We start from the raw sequence: 21165 nt of genomic DNA, 5'->3' as shown, positions 1-21165 counted from the left end.
CCATGGAAGGGGAGAGGTGAAAAAAACCCACTTCCAATCACAACACTAGCTCTGGGACTGTCTGCCACGTATTTGTGAATATTAAGTACAGACAGGCATTTTCTTTTTTTAAAAGCTACACTCCATGAAAGAAAGAAGCCTGCTAGTCTATAACTAATCTTGGGCCTGCCTCTGAAAGGTAGTCAAGAACTAAGTTAGCCAACATGAGCCAGCACTGCACCCTCATGCTGGAGGCAGCCAACCACATCCTGAGGTGCGTTAGGAAGAGTTTTGTCAGCAGCAGAAGTGATGCCTCCCCTCTTCTCAGGGCTGCTGAGACCAAGCTGTGCGCTCTGCCCAGACTGGGCTCCATAGGACGAGACGGGGTCTCAACAGAGTGAGCTCAGGAAAGAACCACAAAGACAGCAAAGGGACTGGAACACTTTTCATATGCAGAGAGGCTTTGAGAGCTGTGACTGTTCAGCCTGGAGAAGGCTCGGTGGGATCTTAGCAATGTATGCCTGATGGGAGGGAATGAAGAAGAGGAAGCTGGGCTCTCCTCAGCAGCACCTCTGGCAGGACAAGAGGCAAAGGGCACAAGTTGCAAAAAAACAAAATTAAATCTGAACACAAGGAAAACTTTTTGACTACAACTGTGGTCAAGCACTGCAACAGGTTGCCCACAGAAGTTGTGGCATCTCCACCCTTGGAGTCTGCTCAAAACCTGAGGGGACACATCCTGGGCAACCTGCTCTGGGTGACCCTGTTCTAGCAGGAGGGGTTGGACTTGATATCAAAAGTCCCATCCAACCTCAATGATTCCCTGAAATCGCGAGGTAGACATCTGCTCTGGAATCCCCATGAGGAGTTTAGCTACCAAACAAACCAATACAAAAGATGTATGATAATACAACATGTGCAATTCCCTGAGACTTTAAAGCACTTTGAATACATTAAGTTCCAACGTGTTTTGCTGTCATACAGCATTCACCAGCTGACTCAGAGGAACTGGCTGCGAGGCAGCTAGAAAATTGTTCCCAGTTCTTCCCTTGTCATCCCTGGCTCAGCTAAGCAAGCCAGCACACTGCTTTGTCTAGTTGCTGAGTTCTCATCTCACTGGGGTTCGACAGGTCACATTAACATAAAGGAGTTATATAGGAAGACCTGTAGTCAACAGGATGGCACGCTGAAAGCACAGGACAACTTTTCTCCAAATATGGGCAAAATGCTGTCATCTATAGAAGAGAAGGAAAAGGAAAAAGAAAAATGGAGCAAAGGATTACACAGGAATTAAATAAGAGGAAGGTACGAGAGACACTAAAAGCCCTGGAAGACTATTTTGTAGTCAGCTGACCTGTTCAGACCCGACTGTGGGCATGAGCTCTCTGCTCTGACTTCCACTCTTTTCCTCTTCATGGTCTCTTTCAATGCATGACTTTCTGACATTTCATTTCTTTTCTTGACCTTCAAAACATTGCAAACTTGGTATTGATAAAAATTTATTCCAACTTTTCTATTTTGGAACAAAATTAAGAATTAATTCATATTCCACAAAATTGTTCACATTTACACAATGAAAACCAAAAAATGATCCAGGAATAAAAGATTAGCTTCCTTATTCAAACAGAACATAAGCACTGAGAGGCCATGCAGAGAACTATGCTCAACAGTTTTAAACAAAAAAATACTGCTTTCCAGGACATCCTCTTTGCTCCATTTTCAGAGGGCCTAGGAATGTAATGCTAGCAGAGAGAGAAAAAATTCTTTTGGGGGATTTGGACAGGACATCTTCTCTTATTCACTCCATCTTCAGACACTTCCTCATATTGAAAACAAACTCAGCCTGAGCTCACATGAAACTAAAACTTTCCAAAGAAGCTTAACTTTGTTATTTATGACATATTCGGTACCTAGGAAATGCCTTAATTATTCACCAATATTGACCTCATACAGACTTTCACTATGAAGAAACCATTGGACAGCACAGATCAGACTTGTAGAAAATACTAATACATTGAACTGAAGCCAGCAGGGCCCTCGGTCCCAAGGCAGGACTTCACTCCAAGTCCGCTGGGACCGACAGGAAGATCCCTCTCAACTCAGATGGTTCTAGGTGAGAACTCAGTGCCACTTTACACTACCCAACTCACACCTAGAAATAGGAGAACTGTAGCATTGCCTACATATAATCTGCTTCTCCAGATTATTTAGAATATAAATTCAAAACAAAGCAAAACAAAACGACGCACACAACTTACACGCTCATAACTGGCCTTGTTTATGTCTTTACCTGTAACAGAAGTATTATAAAATTTGGTGAATATTTAGACTGGACTTTCTTTAACCAATTTAAAAGTACATTTTTGTATTGCACATCACTTTGTGAGAACAAGATAAACTAGTTAGAAACAATGCTGGACTTGCATATGATATGTTGAAATCGAAAACCCGCAAATGCAGCTCTTTCAGAACTAGAACTCCGGGCTATGAACACCATATGCGATAGGATGGGGACAACTGCTTTTCTTGAAGAAGTTGAAGGAGTCCTCAGAAAAGAAAAAGGAACTGAAGAACTCTCAGCATCCCTCTGTGCTTTGGACACCAGATGGAAGATGCGAGGACATCTGGAGCACAATCTCCACAGAATATTGGTCAGCTAATCTCTGATTTTTCTTGTAGAAAATTCCCTGCCAGCAGAAACTGAAAACACCAGTGTCTGAAAGTATCAGCACATTATGCTGTGCAGAATTTAAAATAGAAACACTGTACAACTATCTGAGGAGGGCAATTAAATATCAGAACAAGGTGTACGTGGCAGTGAGTGAATTCTCCACGTTTAGAAGATTTTACGTCCAAACATGATACATTTGGTAGGGGACGCTACACACAAGCAAATGAGTGAGATTAAGAAATGACCAGTTGTCCATTTTATGAAGGAGACCAGATTATCTGCTAAACATTCATAAGAAAAAACAGCAAGTTTTCTCACGGACAAATAGTCAGAACAGGAAATAGTAAGAATAAACGCTCGTTTTCACAGCAGGGGGTTTAAATGCAGAGAGCCACGGAGGTCTCAGCTGTGGCCTAAGGCTGTTCAGGGGATTCCTAGAAACCAAGACACTAGTGAGGCAATGACAGTTGCTAACTATACAAAAGACATTATTACCATTACTACTATCACTATTTAGTAAAAAAAAATGCATTCTTTCTTCAGGAAAATAGACACAAGGAGTGTGAAGTTCAATGTTCACAAATGTACTCAAACACACAGAAGGAAAACATGCGTACTGGCTCCAGCCTGCCTTCTGACATTAAATGACAAAGGTTGGGCATTGCTTCATAAAAATACCAGCAGAATAATCAGCAGTGGTTGAACAGGCAAAGCAGGATTCAGGCCACTTTAGAAAAGGAACACAGGACAAAGAGAAAACATTGTTACACTCTACTTCAAATCCACAGTACAGCCATACTGCACACAGTTTTGCTCCCTCTAATTCTAAAACAGAGCAGACGAAGGGAAAGGGAAAAACGAGACATAGATAATATATATGTTTCCAGAAGTTATCCAAATATAACCATAGTGACTTACCACATGACATGTTTTGCTGAAACGAGTTGAGTTCTAGATACATAGTGCAAATGTAGGGATAAGGCACGAGATGGACATTCTCATGTTTGAATCTCATCTTTGATACTCTCTCCCATTTACTCAAATCTGAGAATGATGATAAGACTTAAGAACACAGCACTAACACTTCAAAGGAGCAGGAGTCCTGACAATGTCTTCTCATAAGCTTCCACAGTCATACTACACTGCACATGTGTCTAAGGGAGCAAATACAACCTGTTGGTATGAACTTTGTGAAAAAGCCCTAGTAACACATCACAAGAAACACTCATCCCAGTGGTACTCTCCCATCAGTCACTTGGATCAATAATGTTGTGTTTCCTTAACTGTATCTGGCTCCAATCCTCACATTCCCCTGCAACAAACAACACGCCAAGGTCTCCAACCCTATGAATAAAACCTCATCAGCTTTCCTAACTAAAAAGTATCTTAAAAACTATTTTTAAACTTGTCAAGCACTAGGATTCATAGGAGTAGCACCATTATGTTTTCTTCATGGTTCAAAATGGGAGGAAAAAAGATAATTGACATGACAAGAGCCACAGTTACAGACATTCCTTCAGGCTGGTGCAATTCTGACACCTGGGAGCTCATGTGTGGAAGAATGGATGACGCTATATAGCAGTCTCCTTACGTGCCTCTGATCTCAGGAAGAAACAGGTAAAATTAATACCTTTAGTCCATTTGCTAGCAGAAACTAACATCCAGAGGTCCAGAGACGAAGCCCAAGGTTTGCCTAGGCAAACATTGACACAATCAGCTCCTTTAAGGGGTGAAATTGTTCATCTGAGTTTGGCTTCAAGGACTCCCACAGCTGGTGATTAACTAAGAGCTGTGCTACAGCACAACACACAAATCGCACAATAACTCACCATGCCAGGCCTCTGAGCCTGCAGTTATCATCAGGGCCCAGTGCTGGCTGGGCATGTGGATGAACTTCCAAGCCCTAGAAATACAGGTTCGTAAATCAAACACTCCTCAAGCATGCAGGCAAAACCAGCTGACCTTTCGCGAAGCAAACCAACAAGGAGGCTTGTTTGGGTGCTGCCTGCCTGACGATGCTCTAGGCTACTTTCTCTTTCTGGCAGGAACAGGAGTAAGTTGCTGCCACATGTACCTGCTTCTGACAGAGAAAGAGGAGGAGCTCATTCTTGTCTCCTTCTAGGAGGTGTGGTAACAATGCAGTCTCCCAAGACTGGAACGGAATGACTTGGAGGCAGAAGCACGTGGGAGTTCATTAATTCTGGGCACCCAGAATCACAGGAGGTGATGCCAGAGAGCCTGATCTGATTCACTAACTGACACACCTTTAGGCCTGAGAAGGCTTCTCATTCAACTAACTTCCTTTTCTCCTCAAAAAGAGCATCAGGAGAGTAACTTCTTCTTAACCCTTTACACTACAGCAACTACAAGAGAAACATTAATTGACGATTACCATTTCTTTCATATAATTATTGTCAGTTTATATTAATAAACTGCAGGATATGCAGTAGACACAGCTGAATTCTGCCCAGTTGCACAAGAAAGAAGCACGAGGTGAAAGCTCACTAGCTAGCTTGGCCCTTGATGCACTTGGATGAAAAAACATCTAGAAGGAGGAGGAGCCTGTAGTAAAGCTGCTGGCCAGAATAATCCAACCTCAAATGCCTCAGCACTTACAACCAAAAGTGAAATCCCCAGGAAACTACACTCAACAAAACCTGCACATGCAAAGATTTTAATAGTAACTTCCATATGCCTATGTTATGCAATGGCACAAAGCTTTTACAGTGCTGTCTTGTGATAGCAGGCCAGACTGACAGCAGCCAAATGACCCTGTAAACTTTATGGAAGAAGGAAAAACTCTGGTATCTGGTCCCAAAGCAGTAAGGGGAATGTGCAAAATCAGGTGAACACTAGATGAAGGACATTTGCTTCACTTTTATTTCTAGACTTCAAAAACTACATTGAAGCGGTGATTAGGATAACTGGATGACAGTGCTGCAGACTTTGTGTGTTCAAAAGCCCATCCGGTCTTCCAACTACCTCAGCTCAACTACTTCCCTTCATCAAACTCACTTTTGGAGGTGCTTTTGGCTTCCCTCAACCATCCCTGTGGGTGTGTAAGCCTACATGCACATGTGCTACCACCCAAAACCCAACTTTTATACTCAACATCCCTCTAGGCAACATAAGATTGCAGAGGATCACTGTCTCATTCTCTCAAGTTGAAGCTCAAACTTCTTCCTGTACAGACTGAAGACAGCTTTGCAGGTACAATCCAATCTCACAGGCTCATTAAAGTGATTTAATCCTAATGTATCTTGCAAAAAAACTACTGCAGTCTTCTCTACTAACAGGCCAAAATTGCTGTAAGGGCTGTTTCATGGGCTATTCATCTTTATAAGCAATGCACTAGCTTTGCTTGCAATCACATTAGGTGGTCTTCCTGTGACTTTATATAGACACCTTTATTTTCTCTGGGTAAATCTGTTTTGGAATGCAGTGGTGTGCATCCGAAAACACTGCAGAACACTCTTTTCACATCAGTTTTCTGGTGCAGGCAACAGCTGAGGAGGATCTTCAGCTAACGTAAAACTGCAAAGCTCAAATGAATCAACCTCCAGGTAAAGATCTACACACTACTAGACATGAATGTCAAATTAAGCAATGACCAACAGCTACAAGTCATTGAATCTCTTATTTTACAAGTAGGAAAGAAAGGATACAAGGAAAGATAGTGAAGTGGTCTGTAGAAAATGGATGTAAATCATCAAGATTTCCAAGGATTACTCGAACTGCTTCCTGAAGAGGCCAAAAAAAAAAAAGGGAGAAAGAATATTAACAATATAGCCACAATTCCACTGACAAGTATGGTTCCAAGGCTTGGTAAAAAATTAAATTTACTTTACAATTTGCATGAATCAAGGAAGAGCAAGTTCTGGATATTCTGCTTTTCCTCCTCCCCTTCTTTGCCCCACTCCCTCCTATCACCTTAGAGTGTGCTGCACTTACAGGCTCAGAGAAATTTAAGGGAATTAATATCTTCATCTTGAAATGCCATAGGAGCAGTTCTATGGAGAGTGGAGGAGTGTTTTTAAATTTAAGAAGTTTTAAATGTAGGAAGTCTCCTTTTTTTTTCTAGCAAAATACATGTAGTATTGACCTGTTTCAAAAATAAACATATTCCTCTTTTTCTGAGTATTGACCCAGTTACAAAGGAACTGTCATTCAGCCCAAACAAACTCCTGCTTTACAAATGGGAAACTTCTTCTAGTAATACCTTTCTGTAGTTTCAAAAGTGAAAAAGGAAAAAAAAATAATTTTCCATATCAACTAAAATCAGAACATTTTTCAATAATATTCATAATGTTATTACTATACTCTGAAGATTTTTAAAAAATTAAGTAGCAGGAGCATTCTTAAGCAGGCAACACATTTGACTCATTTCCTTGGAAATGAAAGGGGCTTTCTTCTGTCTGAGGAAGAAGATGGCAACAACAGGACTCATTGTTTGTGACCAAGCTCAGTCACAAAGTAATGGCATCATTAAAAGAACATCCACAGGTTCCACTAGCTCCACAGCTACAAGGAAAGCACATGCAATTTAGCACAGCTCACCAGAACTGCCACCGCTCCTGAAAAAACAGGAGGGTTTGACCGCTGGTCAAGCCAGAGAAGTTAAAAGCAGTGGCCAGGTCTGAGGCTGAGAGAGGAACCACAGGAAAGTCCTAATGCAGAATGAATCCAAACAGGAACTGGGAAGGAACAGGGCGCAACCAGCTCAACAAACAGGAGTTGTCCTTTGTCCAGCTTTAATGGTCAGTAGCTTCTTTGAAATGTCTCAAATAAAAGCGTGACTCTTCTATGCTAATTCTGCCTGTTGATGATATTTTTCATTTACCTCATTTTTTTCACCCTCTTCTCCAGAAAAGTTCCCCATTAGTTGCATTTGAAATGATGCATTTGACAAAGTATCCTCAGTCCCATAACAAACAGAAGATTTGCTCGGTCTAACATCCTGCTAAGGTCCCATGGACCAGCTTCATCTCCTACCTCTAACTCTTTGACAGCCCTTTCAGTGTTGTCCAGATCAGGAACGCTGTGAAACAAAGAGAGAGTTAGTCCGACCCCAATCAAACAGCAAAGGAGACATATTCGTTGCTAGAGTTCAAACAGCAACAAAACATCACTCCCATTGCACAGAGAACATACATAGTAGGCAGTTTATTGTTCTTAAAAAACATCCATTATTCCATAAGAACAGTGAATTTTCTGTTCATTTGCATTTTGTGAGTCTGAGGATACAATGGAAGAGAGATCAGATCTTTCCAGTCAACTCGCAGTCATTTTTGGGATCAGCTTTCTGACAAGCTGCCCACAAACCAGCACCTCTGTCTTCCAGCCTATTGCGATGTCACTCTGCTCAAGGGACTAAACAAAGGAAGTGGCAGGATGTGTCTCTTAATCTCCTCCACAGTGCAAACGGCAGAGGAACGGGCCTTCACAGCACTGGAGTTGGGCCCTGTGATGCTGAGAGTTGGGTACTGTCTGCACCACACTTTGTTCCCAAATATTACCTACATCTTTTGTAAGCCATCTTCTCAAAAGTTGCCTGCTGCTATGTATCAGCCAACAATAAAATGCACAGTGAGAGAGTAGGACTTAAATAAAATGTGAAGCCACTAAAAGTAAACAAATCACATCAATGTCACTTGGAAAGAAAGAAAGAAACAAAGGGGAGTGTAAGGAATGATGGCATGCAAGTATTCCTCTGGCACATGGCCTGGTAAGGCAGCCATTCTCATATCCTCCACATTCAGAGGCCACAGCCAGAACGTGGTCAGAGATGAGAACTTTCCTTTCTCTTCAGAAAGGCGTTCTCTTCGCTTGATGCAGAGCAAGCTGATGAATGGAATTACACAGCACATCACAGCAAAAGGACAAATACCAGCCACCCAAGACTTATGCTGTGGTCATGAAGTTTTCATGAATCAGCAGGGAAACAAAAAGTACAATTCAGGAAAGGACATTTCCACGGTGATGAGGAAACAAGGAGGTAAGAATGGTAAGAAAGCAAGGCACCAGCCAGGGTCTCATGGCTAGGAGGGGACTTGAAGAGACCTTCAGTGAAGATGACCTCACTCTAGCAAAAGCCTGCACACGTGTATAGATAATCAGCCCTGGGATCAGCTCTTCCAGCTCTTTCAATGTTCTTTTGAGAACCTGTCCTTGGATCACAATCTTACTGTGGGCGAAAGGAGTTCTGTTTCCCAAATCCTGACTGATGGCATTGCTTTGGGCATAAGGTGATGGATGTACTTAGGACTTACTCCTTTCCTCTCTCTTATGAAGTTGGAGTGAATCCAGTCGCTTTGAACAAATTCACCACAGCCATGACACGATGGGGAAGAATTTCACGAGCTGCGGTGTAAAACAAGTTGCTTTTCCTATGTTTGACCACACTGATAGAAAAACCGACTTGATGAGCTCACCACTAGTTCCAGAAGTTATTATGAAACTCAAAGGTGCTGCAAAAGTCTCACGTCCTGTTTCCTCAAGTATAACAATGAATTGCAAGAGCTGCAATGCACACAAATGGTGAGACACGCAGGCGCAATGACAGACTGCCAAACTCAAACAAATGTCACACTCTCTTTAGCATCGGGAGATCAAACACCTGCAGGCTGTTCAGAATCATATGCACGCTACTGGAAATGCCTCCCGAAGGAATTACACTGAGGGAAAGAGTTTAGTCACAGACAAGAGCAGCATCTCAAGGATCTTCTGACACTATACGATAAAACACCACAGACAAGCGTTACTCTCCAAAATCAACCCAGAGAACAAAACAAGGAGGAAGGTTAACCCTCCTGGATCTGACACTATTCCAGGAAAACACCAATCAGAAGAAACAATTATGTTTCAACTCATCAATTCAACCCAAAATCAAGGCATGCAACAGAATTTCAAAGAGCCAACATATTCAACAAAGGAAAAATGAGACAAGTGTGGCACGAGACTTATTGTAGCTTTGGGTGTGGAGATGGTCTAAGTGGCGTGATGTTCATAGCACATTCTCTTCAGTTCTTCTGCAGCTGACAACAGTCACTTTCAGAACAAACCCAGGCTCTGGCAACATCTGTGCACAGCTGACTGCAAAAGGAAATCCACTCACACTCATCAAACCTCTCCCAAGGCAGATGGTTGAGTCACTGCCTACAGCATATTAGCCCTGCTGTAACCTCATTGCCAGGAAAACAGGGGGGCTGGGATGGCACAATGCCTGTTTCTCTGATGCAGTTACACTTGGTGACTCAAAAGGATTTCAGTTTCTGCACATTTGCCACCAACTGAAAAGAGATTTAACCTCAACCTCAAGACTTCCCAAAAGCCTTTGAGGGCATCGACCTTGAACTGCTGTCTGCTGATGATCACAGCCTCGAAGGACATACACAGGGAGACAGATTATGCTTTGGGGTTTTCTTATAAGTATTTATGAATACTATAATTCTTAATAATTTATCAGAGGCTGAGACAGCAACAAATCATAAACTTTCAGACCAAGTTTGAGCCCTACAGAACACTCCTTCCACAAGATACAATCTAGACGCACATGGTTTGAAATACCACCCTTAAACCTGAGCAGCTCCATCTCCTTTTGCCAGAATAGCTCAAGCTTCTGTGATTACTACAGTCTGCAGCCCCCAGGATTCTGAGTCTCCTCACAAATTAAAAGGTCCACAGCTCCTTAAGTGAGCTGGTCAAGGTTTTGCCCACTCGCAAAAGCACTTTCCCATTATCTCTGTGTGTCTGACCCGTAGGCACAAGCAGATTCCTCCAGGGCAATACCCTTGGGGAAGGTCTTTTTTTTACCTCTAGAAAATCATCCTCTTAATTTGTTTGGCATCTGACCAGACTACCTGGCACCCTGTGCTTTAGTTACTTTGCTGGCTGCTAACTAGAACTTCCAATTTGAGGCTTTCCACACCACCGTCACCTCCCGAGACCCTCCTGTACGTCGGCCCCTGCACAACCAAAGGCTGTTTTCCTTTCTCTTCCTTGCATGCCAGCAGTACCACAGCTTTCAGTACTCTCACTCTCATTTCTCAGTCTTGCCACTACGGTGCCTTCTGAAAACTGGGAGAAGCACTTATCTTAAAAGTTCTGCTCAGCCCCTCTGTCTGCAGGAGAGGCACGCTGTTGTTTGAAAACAACAGGACAGGTGTGCCACTGACACAATGGAAATAGGAGTAGCAGTGAAAATGGAACCTTGAGAGAAAAAATCCTGAGAGCACAACAAATATCTACTGCCAACAGCCAGTGAGAGTTTCCAATACTTTTCCTACATCCACACTGGAATGACAGATTCCAAGGCCAGGGAAAGGCACATTGCTAACAGCAGACAGCCAAAAAATAAGTACATATGTTGAGTACAGATCTCCAAAGCAGTGCTGGTTTTGACTGGAATAGAGGCTATTTTCTCTGTAGTAGCTTGGATGGAGCTAAGTTTTGGCTTTGTGCTGGAAACAGTGTTGATAGCACAGGGGTGTTCAGTGACTGCTGAGCAGAGCTCACACAGCGTCAAGGCCCTTCCTGCTCCTCACACCGACCCACCAGTGAGTGGGCTGGGGGTGCACAAGGAGCTGGGAGGGGACAAAGCTGGGACAGGTGACCCCAACTGACACAAGGGATGTTCCAGACCATAGGATGTCACACTCAGAAATAAAACTAGGGGAAAGAGAAGGAATGGGGGAGGCTCTGCATTTTGGCGTTCATCTTCCCAACTAACCATTAGGTGTTATGGAGCCCTGATTTCCTGGAAATTAAACACCTGCCCACCACTGGGAAGCAGTGATTTAATCCCTTATTTGCTTTGCTTGCACACAAAGCTTTTACTTTACTTATTAAACTGTCTTTATCTCAGCTCCCAAGTTTTCTCACTTTTACCCTTCCAAGTCTCTCCATCATCCCACTGTGGGGCAGTGAGTGAGTGGCCATGTGGGGCTTAGGTGCTAGCTGGGGATAAATCACCACAAAGGCTCTAGAGATTCCCAGTAAAACACAAAATTTCAAAATACCTTAAGTAAAAACTGCCTCTTTTTCCACTAAACCACGAAATCCACACATGGCAGTGAAACAGCAGCTTTTTTTATTTTTTTACAGCTCAAATCACTCTGTCAGGCCAACGCTCAGCATGTGCAAGTGCAGGAGCAACTTTTAAGGGACCACTTTCATAGCCAGTGAAAGAGGGCAGGAAATGAAGAGCCCCCAGAATCTGAATTTAAGGTCCCATGTTAACTCACTGCTACGTGCAGCCATCAAACTGCAGGAAGACTTTAACATGCTTACCTGCTGAAGTTGCCATACCGGATTTTAAATTTGTACACAAGCCTGCCTGCGTGAAGAAACCTTGTTTCAGGCAATGGATAAGTAAATGGTTTCAATGACATCTTGCTTTCTCCCTGAATGTCAGCCTAGGAAAGCAGGAGAGCCCAAGGTAAATTACTAAAACCCTTCACCACGTCTCTTTGTGTCATGCAAGAAGACTGCATGCAGTTTTTCCTCTAGAGGACATTTGCAGAGAGAACACGTTTCCTACCAGTATCTCCTACAGTCAGAAATGGCTGATGGAAGCGCCTGTTCCAACGCAGCCGGTATTTTGGACCAGGCTCAGAGAGGACTCGGAGCCGCTCCGCCTTGACCGCTGCTCTGGAAATGTCACCACCGCCGTCCCTGACGCTCTACAGGCCCCTCGCCGCAGCGGCTGCCGCGGAAGCCCGCGCGGGGCTGTGTCGCGACTCGTGACGGAGCCCAGGCCGTGCGGACAACCCCGGCTGCGGTGGGTCCCGCAGCCCCCGCGGGTACAACCTGCAAAAAACCCGTTTCCCTCCGCACCCGCCCGTCTCCCCGGCGCCCGCCAGACAGCCACCAGCGGGAGGCAGCCCCAGGGCCGGCCCCAGGGGCCGGAGCTGCCCGGGCCTGCTGAGGGAAGGCCGGGACCCGCCGCAAACGCCGGCCAGGCGACCCGGCCCGCCGAGAGGGGAGATGCCGCCGCCTCCTCAGCCCGGCTGAGAAGCCCCGGAGCTGCCCCGGCGCTCCGCGAGACCGGAGGAGCGCCCGGCCCCGCCGCCGCCCGGCCCCGCCGCCGCCCGGCCCCGCCGCCGCCCGGCCCCGCCGCGCACGGCACCCGGCCCTGGCCTCAGGCGGCGCCCGCGGCCGGAGCCGAGCGGAGCCGAACCGAGCCCCACGGGCCGAGCGGAGCCGAACCGGGGCCGGGGGGTCCCGGCGGCCGTGCCAGGTGAGGCCGGGCTTTCCTCGGGTGCTGGTGGCGGCCGGGGCTGGCGGGCAGGGCTGTGCTACCCGGGAATGTGGTGTTCACTCACACACGCACAGAGGGCTGTTCATTACCATTATGGTGGCTCTGGGCTCCCGCTCAGGGACTACACAAATGCAAACCCGAAGCACAGTCCCCGTCTCCAAAAGCTCACTGATCATGCGAGGACAGGTACCCAGCTCCCTCTCCAGCTCCACTGCCCCCGGACACACAGCTCCTCGCTCAGTCCCATATACAGCATCACATACAGCAACAGCACAGCCTGCCAAGGGAAACAACTCCAGATCAAGTGGGCATTATGCAAGAAAATCATGACAATGTATTTGTCCAGAAGCAGGAACAAATACTTTCCCTGACAGTAACTTACCGACAGTGCTCCACAAAAATCTACAGTATCATCGTATGCTGGTGGGAGCAATCCAGGAAAAGCCGAATGTCAGCGCTCACAAGGTGTCTCTGTTCAGCTTTAGAAAGGATTCCTATTCATGTGTTCCAGGAGAGACAGTGTCAACTTTGCAGGATGGGAAACAAAGCTCATCCGATATACCCTTATGTGCATGTGAAGTCAGAGCAGGAATCTTGATGAGAATGGGGCGAGTTAGGAAGCAAAGCCTGTTCTGGCCCCTTGGGAGCCCCGAGTGTCCCCAGGGAGCACAAAGCCTGGCAGCTGCCATTCCTCACGCTCCTGTCCAGCTCCTTCTGCCAGCTCCTCCCAGAAGAAGCACGCACCGGCATCCTCCAGCATCCTGCCAGGGACAGCCCCGGGCGGTGCTGCCCAGCACCCACCCAGCCCCACTGTCCACCCGCAGCACCCACCCCAGCCCACCTCTTTTCCCCTTGGGTTTGTCCCCATGGCAGGTGCAGCATGATCACGCTGCTTTCCATCCCCAGCATGTGGGGCAGGGCTGCACAAATGGACCCCAAGGGGTCATCCTGTGGGCAGAAACCAGTGGAGACCTGCGAGAGAAACCGATGCCTACACCACATGGATGGGAGCAGCAGCAGCAGCAGGAAAACACTCCAGAGTTGCTTCACTTGCAGGGCAACCCCAGGCAACGCTTCACATGCGGGATGTGCCATCCCACGCGCGGGGCTGGCCCAGACACGGCTGGCAACAGGCCCAGCGGCAGGAACAGGCTGGTCAGTGGCACTGAGCACAAGGCAAAACCCGTGTAGATGCACCAAGGGCTGGCACAGCCTTAGTCCTGGGTGCCACTGGATGTCCCTGGAGAGCACCGGGATCACAAGAGTCGGCTCAAAGGGGAACCACAACAACCATTTCATTGGACTGAGCCAGGAGAAGCCCAGGGTCTGGTTGCAGCTCTAGTAGGAAGTAGATATCCCCTGAGGCCCAAGGCCAACTGGATTCGGCTAGTTGCTTTACCAAAACCTGTTGTGAAAAATGCAGTTGTGATTCGTGCTAAGATGTTTAATGTTTACAGGTATAACCAAATGAGGCACGGACTCTGAACTTGGAAAAGGAAAATGTGGTTAAGTTCTATGTAAAAAGTTATGAAACTTGTTTAGGAAGTTATATTGATAGAGGGAACTAACACTTTAAGGGTTAAGCAACTATATAATAAGGGCCTACTAACAAGCTAACATTTTAAACCACATTATTAATATCTAGTTTAGAGCTGTATGTAACTAATTGTGCTAAAAAAAGCAGGACTTCATTAAATGCCGAGATAAGAAGTTCTACAGCACCAGCTGCAACCTTGAGGAGACAAGATAGCCAAGATTTACAGCAAAAAGGAGGCACCAGTCTGGTTTCAGTCGGTTTGGTAGCTTGGGTTCCAGTCAGTTCCTCCTAATGAGCCAAAGGTAAAAAGTCCACTGTGACGAAGCTGAAGGAGCCTTCATCCACAGACCCCTAAAGACCCTTCCTCAAATTCACCAAGTGACATTGCGCAGGCGCAACAGGGGAGGGTCAAGGAGGGGAATATGAAAATGGTTATCTGAGACTCATTTTAATAAAAAGCGGGAAAGGTCATGAATATGTATAGGCGTTTCTGGGGTCATTATGAATATGTAATACCATACTGTATTTAAGCACACTTCTTATTGTTAAAAGTGTGCGTGTTGGGCGGAGTGAATCCCCCGCGCACCCAGCGCTGTTTTGCTTATGCTCTAATGAACATGTTTTTACAGAACACAAGGAAATGGATTAAATGTTGTTTATCCATAGAAAAAGCGTAAGTTATTTATTTCACTGTGAAACTGGCTTTATCAGATGTGCAGAGTTCAAGGAGGAAACCTCAAGCTTTTAGGCTTGTTCTGCGACAAGAATGAGGCCTCAGGTCTGGCAGTCACTTACACAGGCCAGACATCCAGCTCTTGCCTGCAGGCTGCCCTCATAGGAGGCATTACCCTGATGCCCATGCTAGCCTGGAGATGCAAAGGGAGAAGAAAGAAGCCCTGCCCTGGAGCTGAAGTTCAGGGCAGATAAAGTCCCACTTCTCCCCTCCCCATCCCAAGGAAGCCCAGCTTCAGCCCTGACCAGCTCAGTAGCTTCCACCTGCCTCATTCCAGTATGGGATATCTTTTTTGTGCTGGGGAGCTCCAAATGGGATGTGGCATGCAGAGCACGGGTGGAGAATCACTCCACCAGCCGATCCCTGCACTCCTGCCAACCCAGCCTGGGACCTGCTGGCCACCCTCACAGCACAGGACCACGACTGCTGGCATCTCCGCTGGAGCCCGGCGCTCCCCCACTGCAGTCTAAGTGGTGCCCTGTGTGCTGCAGCAGCACAGACAGAGCAAGCACTTGACGTCTCAGCCTCTCACCAGCCTTGCCTGTGACCTTGAGCCATGTCAGCAGAGCCAGGCGCAGGGCTGCGCGGTGCTCACCATCAGTGCAGGCAGCCCAGGGCTCAGCTCTTCATGCTGCCCGTCCGGACCCCAGCCCCACCCCAGCAGCTGGCAACAGTCCCGGATGAGGCAGTGGGGTGCTCTGTGGCGTGGGGCCAGTCACGTCCCCTCTGCCAGCTGTTTGGGGGCTGAAGGCCAGAGTACCAGTATCCCTCCTTATCACATTATCTTCCAGACAAACCCAAACTGAGTCTTGAGTTCCTGACGCACTCACACATTTGGCAGCCAAGGCTGTGCCGTGCTGCTGGTGTGGGGCTCTCCTCATGAAGCTCCTGCAGAGCTGTGAGCACAGACCAGGGGAGACATCCCTGGGCACACTGGGGGTGCAGGGGACAGGAGCACAGTGCAGCTGCAGCAGGAGGGCTCTGTGGCTCTTCGTGAGTGGCTGAAGGCTGGTTTCCCTGGGTCCACATTTTTCCCTAGCAGAGCCTTTCCCCAGTGCTGCCATGGCAGCCCCCGTCCCGCTTGGTGAACACAGCCTTCAGGGTGTAACTGTTCTTCTGTAGGACAGGGGCCACGCGGAGCCAGGAGGTGTCTCCAGCAGGTGACACAGCAGCTGGGAGACCTTTGTGACACCTCAGGCGATGTCACAGGTGGCACACAGCATCCATGTCACAGCTGAGAGTAGACTCTGCTTTGCCTGGGATGTTGACCTCTGTCCTCTCTTTTAGGGAAATCCTGACAAGGTGAGATAAGGTGTCTGCCAGCCCCAGCTGCGCTGCAGCACTCCTGGATGCAGGGGCTCTGCAAACCATCCCACCTATCTCATGCAGAACTCCAGCAGGGCAGACCATCATCCCAGGCAAGAAATAAACCGCAGGCTGGCTCTGAAAGCATGAGCTGCACTGAAGGAATCAATGGTGACTCTTTCTGCTTCCTCCCTTCACTTTCCAGTCCCTTCCCGGCTTCCCCTTGTCAGAGAGGTGAAGCTGGACCCTGGTGGGCCACTTCTCTGGGGCAGGGCCAGCATCCCTCTGGGATGCAGCAGCAATGCAGCAAGATGGGGATTCCTACACACACCAGCCACTGTGTACAACGTGCCCCCCCCAGGGCCACATGGGACAAGGAAGGGAATGAGGCATGAACGCTGCCCTGCAGCCCAGCCATGCTCCTGGGATATTTACAGGGGAGAGAGATTCTGGTTCCTGACTGGGAAATGTACCAGCACAGGCTGGGTCACCAGATGGAAAGCAGCTCTGTGGGGATGGACCTTGGGGTCTCACTGGGCTCTGGCTGAAGAGAAGCCAGGGATGCTGCTCACAGCAGAGGCCACCAGCAGCCTCGGCTGCACCAGGCAAAGCGCTGCCAGTAGAGCAGGGGAGGGGAGCACCAAGGGAGCATTGCTGTGTCCTTTCCAGCCTAGGCTCAGCTGGCCAAGGCGTGGACTTGCTGGGGTGAGGGGTGAGTCTAGCAAAGGGCCAGAGAATCATAGAATGGTTGGGGTTGGAAGGGACCTTCAAAACTCATCTAGTGCAACCCCCCTGCCATGAGCAGGGACATCTTCACCAGCTCAGGTTGCTCAGAGCCCCGTCCAGCCTGGCCTGGGGTGTCTCCAGGGATGGTTCATCCACCACCTCTCTGGCCAACCTGGGCCAGGCTCTCACCACCCTCAGGGCAACAATTTCTTCCTCATGTCTGGCCTGAATCTCCCTCCTTTAGTTTAAAACCATCACCCCTTGTCCTACTGTAATGGGCTATGCCCACCTGTCTTACAAGCCACTTTTAAGTCCAGAAAAGTCACATTAAGGTCTCCCGGAGCTTCTGTTCTCCAGCTGAACAGCCCAGCTCTCTCAGCAGAGCTGTTCCAGCCTCGGGTCATTCCTGTGGCTCCTCTGGCCCCTCTCCAGCAGGTCCATGTGTGTCTGTGCTGAGGACCCAGAGCTGGACCAGCACTGCAAGGTGGGTCTCACCAGAGCAGGGCAGAGGGTCAGGATCCCCTTCAATGCTGCTGCTCACGCTCCCTTTCATACAGCTCAATGTATGATTTGCCTTATGGGCTGCAAGTGCACGTTGCCAGCTCATGTCCAGTCTTTCATCCACCAGTACACTCCAAGTCCTTCTCTGCAGGCCTCTTCATCCCCCAGTCTGTATTGATAGGGGGGTTGCCCCAGCCGAGGTTGACATGGGGCTGGGGCTGCCTCGCAAAGCTGCACCTGGTGGGGGGTGCCTACTCCAGGGCTGTCCAGGCGAGGGGTGTCCAGGGGGCCGTGCGTGGGCAGCGGGTGCATGGGACCGGGTGCCTGCGACAGGCGGTGAACAACTAAGGCTGGCCGGGAATAGGGGTGCACGGCCAGGACGAGCGTGCACGGCCCAGGGGTGCGCGGGGGGGGGGGAGGGGGGGTGTCCGGGCGAGGTGGGGGGGGTGTGCCCGGCGCGAGGGCGCGTGCGGCCGGGGGAGGGTTCACGGGCGGAGCTGCCGGGGCAGGGGGTGCCGGGGCAGGTGTCACCGGCTGCCTTCCCGCCCCCCTCGCCTTCCCATGGGCGGGGCGGGGCCGGCGCGGCCCAATCAGCGCTGGGTCCGCCGCCGGGCGCGGGCTTAAAACCGGGCCCGGGGGGGTGCGCGCGGTGATCGTCTGCGCGGCGGTGTAGGTCTCACCGTGGGACGTGGCCGCACTGTGGCAGCGCCGAGCCCCTTGCGCCGAGCCCCTTGCGCCGAGCCCCTTGCGCCGAGCCCCTTGCGCCGAGCCCCTTGCGCCGAGCCCGCGCTGCCGGGAAGGGGCCCTCGCCGGCGGCGGGGCTGGACGCTGCCGGGCACGCTGTGGTGCGGGGCCGGTAACTCTGCGGGGAACGCCAGCGGACTGGGTACGAGGGCGGGCGGTGTCCGCGGGCAGGCGCACCCCATCCTCCCGGCGGGGCCGTGCTCACCGGCGCTGCCCTCAGCTCTCTTCCGTGGCCCCGACCGGTGCTGCCGGGACCACGACCAGTGCTCGGCGCAGATCATGGCGCTGCAGTTGAACTACGGCATCCGCAACTACCGCCTGCTCAGCGTCTCTCACTGCGACGCGAGGTGCGCCGGGGGCAGAGGGACTCACCAGGTGGCTGGCGGGCTGCTCACCGCCCCCGACTGCCCCACAGGTTCCGGCGGTGCCTGCCGGCCCTCAACGGCACTATCTCCAACATCATCGGTGTTACCTCCTTTAACCTGCTGGAGGTGTCGTACTTTGTGCTGGAGGAGAGTGAGGAGTGTGTTCAGCGGCACTGGCGGGGAGGGTGAGTGCCTCGGGGGGCCGCTGCTGCGGACCCGCGGCTGGTGCATCCGCTGCTGCAGGGCCGGGTGCACTCTGCCTGGCTGTCCCGCTGGCTGCAGGGGAGCACAACTTGGCCATGGCAGGGCTGATGTGTGGAGCCTCGTGGCACGTGGTGTCTGCAGGCATGAGCGTTATGGTGTAGTGCTCCTGGCCAGGATGGTGCAGCAGAGTCAGTACCACTACGGCCTGCTGGTGCAGGAGCAGCCCAGCTGTACAGCCCCCAGGCAAGGGAAGGAAGTCCTTTAGAGCAGGGCGCAAGCGGCTTGGATTGGCACTGGGGCAAAACCTGGGGCTCTGCCGTGCACAGAGACCTGCATGAGCCCAGCAGCTGCAGGGTGTAGGCACCTTGTCCACAGTGGATGAAGGAGACAAGGCTGATCCCTCAACCAGGCACCCAGCAGCACAGTGGGGGCTGGAGCCCAATCCCCCAACAGCAATGACCCTGTTGGAACAGGACCTTGCTGGAGGAAAGCGAGCACTGGAAGGAGTGCAACAAGGGGCTGGGGGCTCAGGACCCTGTGCCTGCATGGCCCACACTGAAGATGACATTGTCAGAGCTCCGGCCACAGAGCCGTGCAGAGCTGCCCCTGTGCCTGCTGTCAGGGTCACAGGCAGCAGGGTGAGTCAGTGCCGAGGGCAGATGTGTGCCACAGCTGGGGTGTCCAGAGGCCTCAGCCTGCCAGGGTCACGTGCCAGGGGTGCTTCTCATCACCTTGTTGTCCTCAGGCCCAGAGTGTGCAGGTGCTATGAGTACCTGGATAAGTACAAGCACCAGATTGTACCTCATGAGGTGAAGTATGAGCTGCACAATGTGGACACCCAGGCACTCTTCCATTGCAACTGTACTCACAGGTGTGTGTCCAGGAGGAAAAGGCTGTGCTTTTCCCACCATTACAGGGCACTCTGTGCAGTTTGGGGTCAGATGAGGTGGGACCCAGCAGGTTGCCCACCCTGGCCAGCAACTGCTGACCACATCCAACCTGTGCCCGCAGGCTGGCGTTGGTTCCTGTGCAGGGTGAAGGACCTAAATGATGTAGAGGTGGCTGTCCTAGCCAACCAAATTGCCATACACTGCTTTGTTCTGAAGCCACTCACTAACTGCAGCCCAGGCAAGGAGCCACAGCACAAGTAAGTGTGGTGGGTCAAACGTGGCCTATGTGGGGCTTCCTACCCTGCATGGGCAGAAAGGACACCCTGGCAGGGCTGGGTGCCATCCTATAGGCTTGGCGTGAAGCTGGCATTGCAAGTGATACCTGCTGCTCTGCTGTGCCATGAGCAGGGCTGTGGGTACCCGATGGATGTCAGTGCTGCAGCATTACACCTGCACTCACAGCTTTGCTTTTCCTTCAGCTGTATCACAGCGACACGGGCTGTGCTGGTACATGTAAAGCATCTCAGAAAGACCATGAGGCACTGGGGTCCTCCACATGTGACCTCCAGGGACAAGCATCCAGACTGGAACACACAGGACAGTGATGGTACCCTCTATGAGCAGTGCCTGCAGCTGGCCTTGGAGCAGAAGCCAAGTGCTTGGCCCCGTGCAGTGCCCTGATGATGCCTGCGCAGCACTGCCTTGTGTGGAGAGGAAGATGTGCTGTGCAGCAGCCAGAGTGGAGCTGCTCAATTTCTGGTCCTTGATACACAGGATGGCACTGACCATGGCTGCTGGGGGCCACAGCTGGAATGGGAGCAGGCAAAGAGGCTGAGAAGCCGCTCGAGCTGTGGCTGGTGAGTGGGTATCAAGCTAAGGGGAAAGGAATAGGAGAGCTTGGGAAACGCACAATTTTCCTTTCCTGTTGTGCCCTGGGGCAGGGGGGGATGGCAGGTCCCCCACCTTTAGATTTATGCCCTTTAGTTGGGGGGCCTGGTTCCCCCCTTCCCCAGGCAGGGTGGGAGGGGGTGCAGGGAAGGCTGGGGTCTGTGCTGGCTCCCTGCCCTGGAGCAAGGGGTGGGGGGCAGCAGCTCAGGGCAGGGGGGGGCAGGGGGGGTTGGCTCAGGTCAGTCCTTGTGTGCAGCAGAAAATAAAGAAAGAGTGGTCTGGGTGTGGTGTGTTGGGGCTTGACCTGCTGCCCTATGTTCACTGTGGCCCCACCCCAGGGGCTGATCCTGCCCCCCAGCAGTAA

The 21165-nt window shown here is 50.1% G+C and overlaps 1 protein-coding gene across 1 annotated transcript; it reads left to right on the top strand.

The window, feature by feature from the left end:
* Positions 1-203: 203 nt before the first annotated feature.
* On the top strand, positions 204-20074 carry PLA2G3 (phospholipase A2 group III; the record flags this gene model as incomplete). The annotated part of the gene is given in 10 exon segments (XM_080355019.1): positions 204-253; positions 8410-8645; positions 18384-18596; positions 18675-18801; positions 18870-19004; positions 19165-19242; positions 19244-19358; positions 19362-19615; positions 19769-19894; positions 20035-20074. Coding segments are annotated over 10 exon segments (1374 nt in total).
* Positions 20075-21165: the final 1091 nt, after the last annotated feature.

The sequence above is a fragment of the Nesoenas mayeri genome (genome assembly GCF_963082525.1).
Source record: "Nesoenas mayeri genome assembly, chromosome: 17".
Classification (NCBI taxonomy): domain Eukaryota; kingdom Metazoa; phylum Chordata; class Aves; order Columbiformes; family Columbidae; genus Nesoenas; species Nesoenas mayeri.
This window is presented reverse-complemented; position numbering and strand designations above follow the sequence as displayed.